Raw genomic sequence first — 14,184 nt, 5'->3', positions numbered from 1 at the left:
TCATCCAACTCGATGTCTGTCCAGGTGTGCTGTTCAAAATGTATTAAATATGAATACAGTCTCCTTTGTCTACAGCTCCCAAAGAATGTTTTAAATAAAATTAATAAAGACCATTTTAGGTGATTTTTGTGCTGGATTTATTGCTTGTATCTCTGGAGAACCTATTAAGGGCCCCCTGTGCTTTTTCCTTTAACTAAGTCACACACCAGTGCTTTGGAGAGGCATGCTGCCAACGTGGTATTATAAATTCTCATCAGTCATGCCTTCTGTCATAGGGAGTGCTTGACTAAATTGAGATTAAATGCATGCTTCATTGTGTCACTCTTCTGGATTTCGAGGCATAGGTATTATTTTAATTGCACATATTTCCTCCCTGTGGAAATGCTGCGTTTGCCTATCAAAGAGAAGACAGCATGATTTCAGCTGTTGGTCACAGTATTCAGCAGGTGGATATAGATGACGCAGCTTTCTGGTAATGTGTGTTGAGCAGTGCTTTCATCTCAAAGGCTGTGAAACCCTTGCCACACTTCAGAAGCAATATGCAGAGTGAATAACGTAGTTAAATTGATTCTCCGTGGCTTATTTCAAACTTAATGTTGTCAAATAAAAATTTATCAAACATGGAGAGTCTGTTCTCACAATCAACCGGTGCCGGTATTTGCTTAGATTTCAATTCTGAAGCATACAGTGCTTAACATACTTCTAAATATCCATGGCTCTGGTTCCAGTTACATTTAAAAACACATTTTCACAAGCAGATTGCAAAATGAATTCCAAAATGAATTCTTCTTCTTCTTCAGAGAATGTTCTCTAATTATGCTAGGCTTCAGCCATGCTTTGGAAAAGCATAGCATGAAATATTCAGTAAGTAATTTTTAATCATTTTCTAATTATGTTTCATTTTGTTTTCTCAGTAGTGTTATATAACAATTTATTAACAAAAACTCCTGCATTTTATATTGCCTTGAAATGTGTGTGCAGCTGGTCTGCTGGTGGTATTGTGAAAATTTCAGTCAGGCTTTTTCTTGTTACATACATTGGAGTTGATAAGTTCCTGAAGCGTTTGTGTTACTATAGTCCGTTCTGATAAGGAAGCAGATCCATACCTTAGCACCTGTTTAATTTTCTCTTCACCCTTTCAGAAATCAGGAGGCCAGGACTATATTCTAGGTACAAAAACGCATCAGCTACATAAATGACACAATGACAGTTTAGTTTTTCCATTAATGGCCTAATGATTGCTTGCCTCTTTGGTAGCTGTTTAGGGTGTATTTTTCAGGAAACCAACCATAATGACCAAAATTTTACATGAGTGTAAATAGCTTATTTAGAGCGTATCTTCCTGTAGCTATAACAAGTGCTGTTTTGCTGTTTCTTTCCCCACAGTGTTTACTAATGCTGCTGCTATACTGCTCAGAATCATGAGCTCCACCTGCAGCTCTTTGTAGTCATGCTCCAGAGTGCTCTGCAAACATTGTCACCTCCCTTTTCACTGTTCTACCCTGCTTGTTGGAAGGATATGTCTTTCTGCAAAGCCTTAAGGAACACAGCAGTCATTTCACTTCTCTGTGAGAACTTGTCTTATTCACGCTTTTTTCCCCGTCCACTCCATACTTGAATAAGTTATGAATCCTCAGGAGGACTTTTCTACTTATCTTTTGATAGCTTAGGTTGGCTCTTCGTTTGTTTGTTCTTGAGCCTTTCATATGAACTATACTGTTCAATGCTTTTAAAAAAAATCTAAGGATTTGCATTAACAGAGATTTGCAGGTTTTTTTGGAAAACTTCAGAGTTCTCTGTCTCTGCAAAGTCTGTAGTGTCTCTTGAGTGTTGTACCATGTTGCTCTGTTTGGTTTTTAACTGATGGAGTTCTCTTCAAAGGTTGTTGATAATATTTTACCTTAGTATTTAGAGATTATGTGGAATTTAGAGGGGCAGGCTGCAATTTGTAGTTGTGTTTTTTTTTAATGTGCTTTTGTGTGTGTTTACTAAGTACAGCTTAAGGAAAAAAATCCTTTTTCCAACGTGCTTTGTCATAAAGTATGATCTCTCTGGATATATTTTGCCTTCTACTTATACCTTTGTGTGCCTTTGTCTAGAAGTATCAAGGCCTTGCTAAAACTAGCAGTAGCAAGCTTCATCCACATAATTACATCTTTGTGTGGTTAATTCATAGTATGACATAACATAGTGCATTCTAGTTCACCAAACACCAGTACGTTTGTTTTCTTATTTTGTCTTTGTTATTTCAAAGAATTCTTTGTAGTTTATGGATTGAGAGTGATGTTTAGAGAGTTTTAGGACTGGGAATGTTCAGTAAATCAATAGCTCAAGGGCAAAACTGATTTCAATAATGTGGCAGATCTATCACTGTAACCTCACTGATGTTATTAAGAGAAAAGAGTTCTAAATGTTTGCAGTGCTTGGTCATCAAAACAGCAATGCATTAATTTATTTTAAACCAACAACAATTAAAAACTGTGCCTACTTGCTGTTAGTTTTTGCACTACAGTACAAGGCTTCATTAAATTTCCAACAAGTTCTTGGATGTGGAAGCAAAACCTTTGGAAATACTGGGATGGACTTAATGTGTTGTAGGACACAAGGGTGATGTGGAATGCAGAAGACTGTGTATGGTCCCTGTTTTTGTCCTTTGGATGGACTTGGCCTTCTGTAATTTTATCTGCGACTAAAAATAATTAGTGTAGGCGTGTCAGACCTGTTCCCTTCTGCTTCTTGAAGGAATGCTTCAGGAGCTTAATTGTTTTCCCATCTCTAATGGCGTTGTTTCTCCCTATTTTTTTACCTGCCTGAAATCTTTAATTAGTATCTTTTAATGAACTGTCCCGCTACTAGTGCAGAAAATACAATGTAAGTTAAATTTTGACCTGTAAAGACTGATACATGGAAACATATGGAGATACATACACACAGAAAATAATTAAACATGTCGGTACAATCATGATTGAACCTACATGCACCTGCATGTAGGTGCAATCATGAATATAAAAAAAACACTGAACAGTCATTTCACTTGTTTTTTTTCTGTAGCAGAATATTATTGGAAGTGCTGACTTGGGTGAGACTGCTAGTTTTCCTAGTCTGAAGGTCAACATGTATGCTCTGGGGAAAGATGTACAGGGTTACAGACAATCCAAGAGAAGGAGCTGATGTGAAAGGATAAATTTAGCGAAGCATGAAGTTCGTCATGTTCAGTGCACTGCACAAGATATTAACAGCAGTCTGGGAAGACTTTATCATGATGATTTGTTGTGATGAACAGGCTGCTTTCCACATAACCAACTTAAGTGTGGTTCACTTTAGAAGCAGTACTGTGCTTTTGGTGGGTGAGGAAACAGCATCCTTCATCAGAAGGATGAAGGCCTTTTTCATCTTTTTCCTGTTTTCTTTTTAATCAATAACAAAACATCTTTATAAGCTTTTTGGTAATGATGGCTCCTTACACTTTTTGGATACCAGGAAAAGTTGGTGCCTGGTTTTATCTTGAAATTTGTCTACACTAATAGCTCTATAAATGAACTTTTAAAAGATGTAGAGAAAGCGCTCTTGCATAACATCGTAATCAGTGTAATTCAGAATTAAATATCGATGCTTGTTTTGGATTTAGTGATAAAACAGCCAGCGCTTCTGTGACAGCCTTATAAGTGAACTTCTACTCCAAACTTGGAGCATGTGATGCATACAGTGGCACTTCTGCAAAAGAATGGTGTGGTAGTGTTTGGAGGAGAGTTACTTTTCTGCAAAATCTTTAATAAAACCTTTGCACTGATGTGAATTCACTTTATTTTTGCTTCTTACAAAGTATATATGCGTTGGATGAATGTGCTTTATTTCCTAAGAAAGAACCATTTCGTAATTAGAAAAGATTAGCTGTACTCAGTGAACATCTTATGTGCCAGTACTTCTGGATGTGCCTAAGTAAATCATCCTTCTCATTGACAGAAAAAGCAACTAACTGCTTCTTTGTTCCATCGCTTTTTTGGTTTACCATACTGCATTGTGTTGTGTCCTCTTATGAAATAACTTCAGAAGGCAAGAGTGCACTTGCACAGACATGTATACTTTGGTATGCAGACTATTTTCTGAGACAGCTTTTTGTTTGATTATATGGTGATGTGGGGCATGATATATATTTTTTTCCCTGTACAGACAACTGTGAAAGTGATACCAATTCATTTACTTGCTCTAGAATGAACATCTGCTACTACTTTCCTTCCTCTAGTAAAGCTCAGAGAAAGACCACTTACCTTCCTTTGGGTTGGCTATGTAAATTAATATGTTGTTTGAAAGAAATAGAAAACATTCCTTCACCTCAAATTAAATGTGCAAGATAGAAGGAAATATGAGGTTTGACTGAAAGAGTCTGTGTTCGAAATTCTGAGAAGTTCAGAAGGACTCAAGCACTCTTTTCAAGCTGAAAAGAAATAAGAGTCAGAAGAATTACAGTTTTTCCAAAGCAAATGTTTCACTGGTATTCCTCATAAGCTTAAATTAGATATCAGATGGTACTATATTTAGCAAATTTGCTTGGAGTCTTATGTGCTCAAATGAATTTTCCAGTGTGAGCTGCACTCCTGGAAATGACTGTGCATGCTTGTCAGTGTCTATCTCCGTTCCCACCTAACACCCCTTGTCTCTTGCCAAGAACCCTGTTTGCTAAAATTTGATTTTGTGGCCTCAGTCTGTGTTCTTGTGAAATAAAAGATGAATATAGTATTAGCTATGAAATATTCTTTGAATTATATGGCTAAGCAATTTGAATGGAACTTGGATGTTTTTGGATATTTTGAAATGTAGCCAAGGAAGTGCAAAAGAATGGTGCTGCCAGAATTTTTTTTTAAATGAACTCATAGTCTAAAAGATCACCTGTGTATGCTAAGAGGAACAATACTGTTCTTAATTTGTGAATATTAACTTAATCGTAAGCTAAGTAGATGTTCCAGTGTTGGTTTTTTGTAGAGTTAGAGACATAGCAAAGAACTATGAAAAACCTCTTAATAGCAATAATTCAAATACTATATTTGTATTTTATTTTAATGAGGGTAAGTAAGTACTCAGATGAAGCTGGCTGTATTTCCTTAAAATTCTAACAGCCTATTGTGAATGGTTTAGTGGATGAGTTAGCACGATCTTATACGTACCATCCCCTCTACCCTACCTTTTGGCATAAGCCATTCTTTAAGTTAATTTTGAATTGTATGGGTTGTTTTTTTTTACTTTATTTGTATTTTTTTTAGCATGTTTGCATTATATTTGAAGCAATGATGTCCTGTTGTTAAGTGAAGTAGAAGAGTGATAATTTCAGATGTCTCCAGTGATGTGGAAACGTCTGAAAAGGTGGCATCATTAGAATTAACACAGATTCTGACTTCTGAGTCTTGAGTTTCTTTGCAGATAAGCATACAATCATCATTTGTAGTCTGTTTGAAACAAACCCCAACCATCAGATCACAGACTTGGCTGCCGTATTGGTTGGACTGATAATACAGTGCCTCTGTTTTTGTTTCGTAGCTGATGCTTTTTTCAAAGCTGCAGTGAGCCTTGTTCCTGAAGTGCCAAAAATGATCAGTGTAGATGGAAAGATGCGACCTTCCGATGCCTTCCTCTTGGAATTCCTCTGTAACTTCTTTTCCACGTTATTGGTTGTTCCAGTAAGTTGCTTTTTGTGTGTGTGTTTAGAGTTCCTTTGGTTTAATGCAAACTTTCATTGTCTTCTTGTATATACTTGTTTTTCTATCTGTTGATGGTAGTTCTCTTACCTCTTTTATTCTCCTTTTTCTTTGAGTAAATGCTTGGTGAATCAGCATAGTGTTACTGTTTCAATCCTCATAATTAGAACAGTGTATTCTCCTTTTTCCAATGGCAAGGGGTCTCCCGAGCCATGCATTTCATGGAGGTGTTGACTTGTTAGAGGGGAAAGACTTGTTGCCGCTGTGGTTGTAGTTCAATGACTACAGAAGATGCTGAGGAAAGCTATGTCAGAACTGGATGCTCCTCAGAGAAATGACTGAAGCGACTGGAGGAGAGAGATCCAACCCCTCAGATTCAGTAATGAAGAAGAACTTGCAATGACATTCTAGGATTCAGTAATTAGCTTCCACCATTCCTTTTGCTGTTTACTTTAAAGTGCAGACAATTAGAAGGAGGTGTTCCAAGTGGACTGAAGCTTGTCTTACAAATGTTGGTGTCATTGCACCAGCTGCAAACTAGAAATAAGCTGGGTGCAGTATTAAAACTGCTTGCAAAAATAATCATGGCTTATGTAAAGCACGTGTCTTTGTAATTGTATTCCTTTCCTGTTGAAAGATTGTTGATTGTCTGTGACTTTGACTTCCCAGTGTAAGTGTTCTTATAAAACATACAATTATATGAGTAATATACTTGTTTCTTGCTGACATTATTTGAATTAAAAAAAATTCTACTCAGTAGGTAATTTTATGGCCCTAGGTATTAAGAAGCTGACAATTTTGCATCACTCCCCCACAACTATAAAACAAAGCCTTTCAGAGTGTATCTGTGGAGGCTGCCTAGATCAAGTTTATTGCTACAGGTAAACGAGCGTTTTAGAATGAGACTGGAACGTAGAATCATAGAATATCCCAGGTTGGAAGAGACCCATGAGGATCATTGAGTCCAACTCCTGGCAGTTAGGCTATGAGTTCTCAAAATGGGGAAACAGATTTTTATAAGGATTTCCTGAAAGCACACTTTAGAGAAAGAGCTGCCAGCTTTGTTTGTATTGTGGTTTTTGCTCACATAGAGTTAATACTGTGACTTTAAAACACCAAGTGACTCGTAATAATCCTCATTTTGTTTTGGGATTTGGTGAGGGTTTTTTTTTTTTTTTTTTTGACTTTCTTTCTTTTCTGTAGGACCATCCAGAACAAGGAGTGTTGTTTCTTGTGCGAGGATTACTAAACGTGATCCAGGATTATACGTGGGAGGATAACAGCGATGACAAAGTCAGGATTTACACTAATGTTTTGCATCTGCTGTCTGCAATGACTCAAGAAACATATATCTATCATGTAGATAAAGGTAATACGTGAGGGTGACTGGTTTGTGTGTTCCGTCATGCAAAATGTAGTATTGCAGTATTGCTATACCTAGTTGATGAAGATCAGTATTACCCAATTTTCCTATCCAGGTCTACATATTGTGGTTTAAAATAGTCAGAGGAGGTGACTGCCAAGCAGATGTCTAGTCAATAGATATAAGTCTGATATTAGAATTTTATATTTATGGTTTTCTTTGTGTTTGAAGTATCAACTTGATTCATACTTATCACCGGTGTTTCATTCACACTTGTTAACACCAATTCTAAGAATATAATGCCTGGTTTTCATTATTTAAATAATGCATTCGCTGATTTGAAGGCAAGTTTTCAGTTTTGGCAACTGTGATAGCTTATAGAAATCTTCAGAATAGCTAGAAAATATTCTCCAGATTTTGCATTTTATCAGATGTCTGTAGTCTTTTTGTAACAGCATGATATTTTGATGGCTCTAGTGTTGAGGGTTTCATAGAGGCCCCTGAATTGAGATACGGTACTAATCAATTCTATCAAAGAATACAAGCAAGATTAGTTGCTATCAGAGATGAGGTTAGTTTGGAGTTTCCTTTTAGTTGCACAGGGGTTTCAGGCAGAGGCAGGCTAGGATACATTCTGCAGTTCTAATGAGCAGTCTGTCAGAGTTACCGACCATGACAAGAGTATCTCTTGCAGTCAGCGATACAGAAACTAGATGTCAGTTGAGTAACTACTCTGCAGTAAATTTATTGTTCAAATTCCTCATGGAACTGTGGCTTACCTGCTTTTACTTTCATTATATTTGTATATGTGCAAAATTACTGCATAAACCCAAGACAAGATATTTAATTGAATTATATTTCAACAAAGACAGACTTGAAAGTATGGATCAGCAATTTCTCCATGCAGTTGGATGATGGTTCTTCTCTAGGTGGATCACATACCTTAACTTATTAAAATAAGGTTTACATGAGAACAGAGGATCACCACTTCTGTGTGTGACCTCTGGTTTACCCGGAGTACACTCTACCTTTGTCTTGGTAGAGTAGTATAAATGGATGAGGCCAGAACAGAGTAAAAATATCAGGCATATAAGCTCTAGAAACTTCAAAAGCTCTCTCAAAAAAAAAACGGTTCAAGGTCTTTGAAATTAAAAATGCACTTACTGAATTTCTTTCCAGCATATAAGATTTTACTTTAGAAAAGAACATAATTTATTTTTAAAATGCGTTTTCCATTGAAAATCTTGTTGTTTGCACCAAGTAAAATACAAACTTCAGCTGAGTCATATTGCCGTTGAAGATGATGGCCAAACTCTTCTAGACTAATTGGCGCAAGGAAAATGTGAACTCTGACACTATTTTTTTTTCCTTTGTGTTTGAGTCTAGTGGGTATTTTTGGACCTGGCAGCATCCAGGAATATAGGACTGGTTTTAATCTAGGAGATTCTTTTCAAGTATTACATTCTTAAAATCAAGAGGACTTTGTAGGCAGCCAATCTAAACAAGATTATTTCATTTGTTTCATGGAGGAGAGTCATTTTATAACTTCCAAATCTGGTCTTCTATAAATTGCTGATGTTTTCAGTAGCAAATAAATGCATAATTCTTGAGCTAGACCTAAACTTCGGTTCATCTCTGCAGTTGATTCCAATGATACCCTGTATGGTGGAGACTGCAAGTTCCTGGCTGAAATCAATAAACTGTGTGAAACAGTGATAGCACAGATTCTGGATCATCTCAAAACCCTTGGAAAGGAAGAGGTATGTCCATACTTTAACTGGATTTAATGCAAAAGCAAAATTACTTTGGAATTGAGTGAACAGGCCATCTTCTTGACCTTCTTGATCTTTTAGAAAGTTCTGGGAGCTTTACAATGAGAGAGAATTAGTTTTACTTGTTCTACTTAGTTTTACTTTAAAGAAGTTAATTGGTCATGTAGGCAGTCTTTTGGTAGAAAGACCTAATGAAGTGAAAGGTCATGCAGCATTGCTAATATGTTTTTTAAGACATAGGCTAAAGTTAACTCTTAGCTATACACTGTACGTGGACAGTTTGATAGAACTGATAAGTGTCTGAGGCCTCTCCACTGTGCCATCATGTATCGACTGTGGTGGTGGTGCTAGCGGACTCGGTTCTGCTGTAGTACAGAGTGGAGATTACAGAGCAGCATAATGGGGTTATGAGTTTTAAATTAACTGATCTGAATGTTGGTGTAGTCTGGGTTATGGAAACATGATGCTCTGTGTGGTATAACATATATTTTTTTTCCTTTATAAGGAAAAGGTCTTTGTCTGTAGTGAGCTGAGCTCCGTGATGATGGTATTGCAATCATTGTCCTCAGCTAACTGGAGATTGTGCCACGCTCACTCCTTCGTTGTATAAAATCTGCTCCTTGTCCATCTCTCTTGTACCCTCCTGCCTGTCACCTTTCTCTCTCTGTAAATAAACCATATATTCTTGCCAGCTAAGTTACAGTGCTCTGAAATGTCCAATTCTGTAATAAGCAAAATGGGAATTCATAGTTAATGGTAATAGTAAGTGCAATGGATATCTCCTTAAATTTGTACGAGTTTTGGATTCCAGGCACTAGAAAAGAGGTGCAGGGCGAGGGAATACATGTTTTGTCTCTAACTTGTAAATACTTGTTATATTTGTTCAATATAAGGTAAAGAAAACTCTTGGCATTTCATTGCATTTCTTGATTGGAGTTGTAGGGTCTGGGAGATCAAATATAGCTTAACAGTTTGTGTGTGGAGGGCAGATGACCCATGTTTTTCAGTATTAGTGAAATGATGAGAACTTACTGTTCTGCTAACATAACTGTCTCTGAGATCGAGCCCCTCTGCAGCTTCCTGGTCGCTTCTACTGAACAATTGAATCTTGATTGCAGTCTTGTGGGCTTTAGACTGAGATGGGAAGGCAGGAGATAATCATTTGATGGAATTTTTCAAATAATATGTTTCCCCAGTAGCCTTTAGTGTTTAGAGAATGTATTATGCATGATATGCACGTTTGGAGACCACTGTTACAAGTGTAGCCTTTTCACTGCTTTTTCTGTATTGTTTATCCTTCTGAAACAACGGTAGAGATATAAGATGAATAAATCCTTTGCAAATGCCTCTACATCATTGTACACGTGACCACTGTGAATGGCGATTCTTTTTCATAGCAGTAACAGGAAAGAAAAAAACACTTTGCTCAGCAGTGTCCAAGCAGATATTGGCAGGAGATTTTTAACAGTTTTCTGGACAGCGGGTTGTGTATTAAGGATTTCTTATGTCTGAATCCTGTATGGAGTATGTGGGTGAGAATGTTTGTATGGCTCGAGGTCTGTGGTTTCTAAAAGGCTTTTTTCATCTTTCAAGCTTAATACTTTGAGCAACTGTGTTATTTCTCTGATGTATCTGTTGTGTAGAAAACTGGACTTAAAGCTAAGCAGCATGGATGTAGATCCTTGCCCTGCCTTTGTCACTGTGGTCTTGGATTTATTCCTATGTCCATCCTTATTTGCTTTGTCGTGTAAAAGTCCTTGAGATTTCAATAAAAAACGTTGTGTAAGAGTGAATATTTTTTGGAGGAAGCTGTTGTTGCTGAGGAAATAGAGGTGACGGTATTGTCAGATACCTCTGTACTGAAGTAGGACCTAGCATAAGATCTCTATGGCATTTTCATTGCTTTGGTGTCAGTGAGTTTTCATTATTCATCTGCTTGGCTGCTCATTCAAACAAACAGACCTCTGATACTGAGTTTTTATGGGTTTGTTTCCTTTAAAAGCTACAAAGGAAAATACTAGTTTATCACAATAAAAAGCTTTCACCAAAATGGCAGTTTGAAAGAGCAGTGCTTCTTCAGTTAACGCAGTGTAGTCTTTTTGCATTATTAAGCAATCCTTCATCTGTGTTACAATGCTTGAAGTACAGTTCTCACTTCTGGGCAGTTCAGTAAAGTTTGAGCTGCTTCTGGTCATGAGAGCGTGTGTCAGTGAAGCCTCTCTCGGCATTGTGTGGATGGAGGACTAATTTTGTGCTCCAGGTTTCTTAAAAATGGGGATACCTGGCTGCTTGCTGCTCAGGGGTGAGTGTCCAGATGGAGCATGTTTCATTCAAACACGACTTGCGAGCCAAAACATTATAAGCAGGAGGTTGTTGCTGTGACAGTGCTGTGTTAGGATGGCAGTCTTCTCTCGTGCCTTGTGATAGATAGCAGAATTTTTACAGTAACGCAACAGGAGAAAGCAATTGGGAACATTGCCTCTGTGTGCTTATAAGTTATTTGGTAAGTAGTATATACCATCAGGATTGCTGAGCATAGCTTTGGGAAGCGTGGCCCAACTCTCTGCACCTTAGGCTCTGCATAGAGCGCATCTTTGCTAGATTAACTTAATAACGACTTTGAAATGGAGATGAACCTGCCCTGGTGGCTGTATAGAGCTGAGAGGAGAATGTTGAAACGTTCTGCTGTGACTTGAGGGTGCTTGCTTCTCCATGAGCAGCAGGAGCTGCCACCTGTGCTCCATGTGCATCTTCCAGAGGTTGCTCAGGGACTGCTTTCTGAAGGACCACATCCAAAACCAAATGGTTTCCAGCATGCTGGAAAAGTGATGAAACAGGGTGCATGTCCTCTTGTGTCCTGCGAGAGCTTCCATGCAGCTTGAGTGTTGCTGCTTTCTTTCCTGAGTAATTCCTCCCTTCTGTCATACACGAGGTGGTACTAGCTGCTGCTTGTGCTAGGTGCTTCACTTATCTCACATTAGGACAGCAGTGTAATGAGGGAGCTGAGAACCTGTCCTGTTGGGCACAGCTCCTGATCTTTCCCTGTGAACTAACAGATGTTAAAGGTCCCAAACGGTTCTCATGAGAGCTTTTAAAGGAGAAGAGAGGTGCCTGGAATGGCTCTGTGCAGGCACATCTGGATTTGGATCACAAGGCCGCAACCTCTAGCACCACAGTGATGCTGGAATTAATTTCTGGCTAACTAGTTCAGGTAATACAAAGAGATGCCCTGTCAGCAGAGAGACTTGGCCAGGTTGACACACGCTGTGCCCCCTGAGGCAGCACTGTGGCTGTGCTGAGTGGACAGTGGATGCCTGGGCTCTGTGTAGGCAGCCTGCACAGGGAGCAGCGGGCTGAAGTGAGCCACAGCTTTTCTCACAGAAAGCTCGAGGTATCCTTATGCAATAGGTGTCTGGTGAAAGTCCCTGAAAGGCAGGAGTGAGTGTTTGAATCACTATCCAGAAGGTCACAAAAACAGTTATGTGGTCTGTCGTGTGAAATATTGCATTTTCTGCTGTTAAGCCATATGAAACTTGGACGTTGCTCTGCACTTTGGGGAGCTGGGACACAGGAGGTCACATCGTGGAGTGATGATTTGTTTTCTTTTTTTTCATTTCATCGTGATCAGCATTATTCCACAGGTTATGGAAAGTGCAGCTCCTGTAGAGCTGACAGTTCTCGGTGTGGGGATTGTCAGTCCCATGGCTCTGTGGCTGCTGCTGCTGATGGCTCCTTTCTGCATGCTGCCTGTGAATGCACCCTGCGGCTCAGCACGCAGCACGGCGCAGCCCCAGCTGCCAGCAGGTTGGCAGCGTGCTGGCATGCATCACTCCCCTGGGTGGGAGGGCAGTGCTGTGTTGCACAAACATGTGTGCTGTCACCAGAACCCTTGTCTGACCCTTCTCATTGGTTTTCAGACACAGATTTACTGCACACTTGTGCCTGCCCCTCTCTCCACATTGCGCTGTGTAACTGGGGACTGGATGCCAAAATGCTGTCTGTGACGGCTGTGCCTACCCCAGCATGATGGGAGTTAGCGTGCATCTCCTGCTTCCAGCTTTTTACTGTTTCAAGGTCATTTTTTAACGTATTTATGTTTCCAGTTAGTCAAAATGTCATCCTTACTTTAAAGAATGGATTGTCTTTTGGCATTGTTACCACCTGGAAAGCCTTGCTAGTTATGTCCAGTTCTGAGTACTGCTGCATTTGCATTCTGCCCAACAATTTCTGTCCTGCTGCTTATGAGAGTGCCTCCAGGTGTCTCCCAGGGACCTCCCTGAAGGTGGGAGGTATTCAGCGGAAGATGCACGAGCATTAGATAGTCAATGGGGAAAAAAAATCATGTAGTTAATGCCCTGTTCTGCCAGTTCAGCATAGGTGGTGATGCGGCAGGAGGGAGACTGTATGGCTTGTGATAAAACACTGACTAGCACGCAGTACAGTGTGTTTGTTTTTCCCTGAAGGATGGTAGTCCTGCAAGAGAAATACTATGGTAATATCTAAGCATTGACAACTACTTTTATTTTTACTGTATTTCAGGGTGGCATCTCTGTTCTTTGTGTTAACATTCCTGGACTAGACTGATTGTGTTCTTCTACATGGTAGGGAGTACAGTACAACACTTCCAAATAATGGCTGTTGTTTCAGCTAATAAACCAATTTTGGAGCTGCTGGGATGAAAGTTTCTGAAGTAGATAACTGTCAGAGGAATAGCTGTCTTCCTGGTAGCTCCATGTAATCATTTTAGTGCTTACAGAACGTTTCCTGGGCCCTGTGGCAGCTCTGGGCATTGTGTGTCTGCGCAGTGCATCAGATTTTCTCTGCATCTACTGCTGTGTGGCTGATACACAGTTGTAAGCAGTCTTATGCTTCTCATTTGGAGCATGCTGTGTCCTCTTTTCTAGCTTGCCAATTCTTTAATGGCATGGCTTTCTGCTTTTACAGATTTATCTGGGGGACTGATAGCAACGTGTATTCTGTTTTTTTGATTAATAGCATCTGACCTTGCTTCTGCTGGCAGTGAGAAGTGAAATTAATTTACTTTTGGTCCCTTAGGGAGAGGGTAGAGTCTGTGTGGCTGCACTGGTACGGTGTCAGGAGAGCACAGCTTGCAGTGATCACTCCCCTTATCCCAATCTTCACCTTGTTCCCTCTGAAGTTTTTTATCTGAGTGCAGTATATTAGCTACCCCTAACATATATTGAACTGCAAAGGCTGAAGTGAGTCATCAAGTTTAGTAATCAAGGTGCTGAGCTAACAGTTCTAGTTACTGCCCTGCCGTTGTGGTTCCCATATAAGATAGAGCTTTGCTTTTGTCAGTGGTCTTTCTTCGCCCAAAACCAAAGGACAGCAGCAGCAA

General features: G+C 39.3%; 1 protein-coding gene across 3 annotated transcripts in view; it reads left to right on the top strand.

Annotated features, from left to right (window-relative positions):
• Positions 1-14,184, top strand: part of C13H16orf62 (chromosome 13 C16orf62 homolog) — a 57,891-nt gene that overhangs the window by 40,128 nt on the left and 3,579 nt on the right. For all 3 annotated transcript variants that reach the window (XM_021412142.1, XM_021412143.1, XM_021412144.1), the window contains 3 exons: positions 5,533-5,672; positions 6,894-7,059; positions 8,695-8,813. In XM_021412142.1, coding sequence (XP_021267817.1) covers positions 5,533-5,672; positions 6,894-7,059; positions 8,695-8,813 — 425 coding nt within the window. The remainder of the gene's footprint in view (positions 1-5,532; positions 5,673-6,893; positions 7,060-8,694; positions 8,814-14,184) is intronic.

The sequence above is a fragment of the Numida meleagris genome, chromosome 13, assembly GCF_002078875.1.
Source record: "Numida meleagris isolate 19003 breed g44 Domestic line chromosome 13, NumMel1.0, whole genome shotgun sequence".
In the NCBI taxonomy this organism is placed as follows: domain Eukaryota; kingdom Metazoa; phylum Chordata; class Aves; order Galliformes; family Numididae; genus Numida; species Numida meleagris.
Note: the sequence above shows the minus strand (reverse complement) of the source record. Positions and strands in the feature narration are given on the sequence as shown.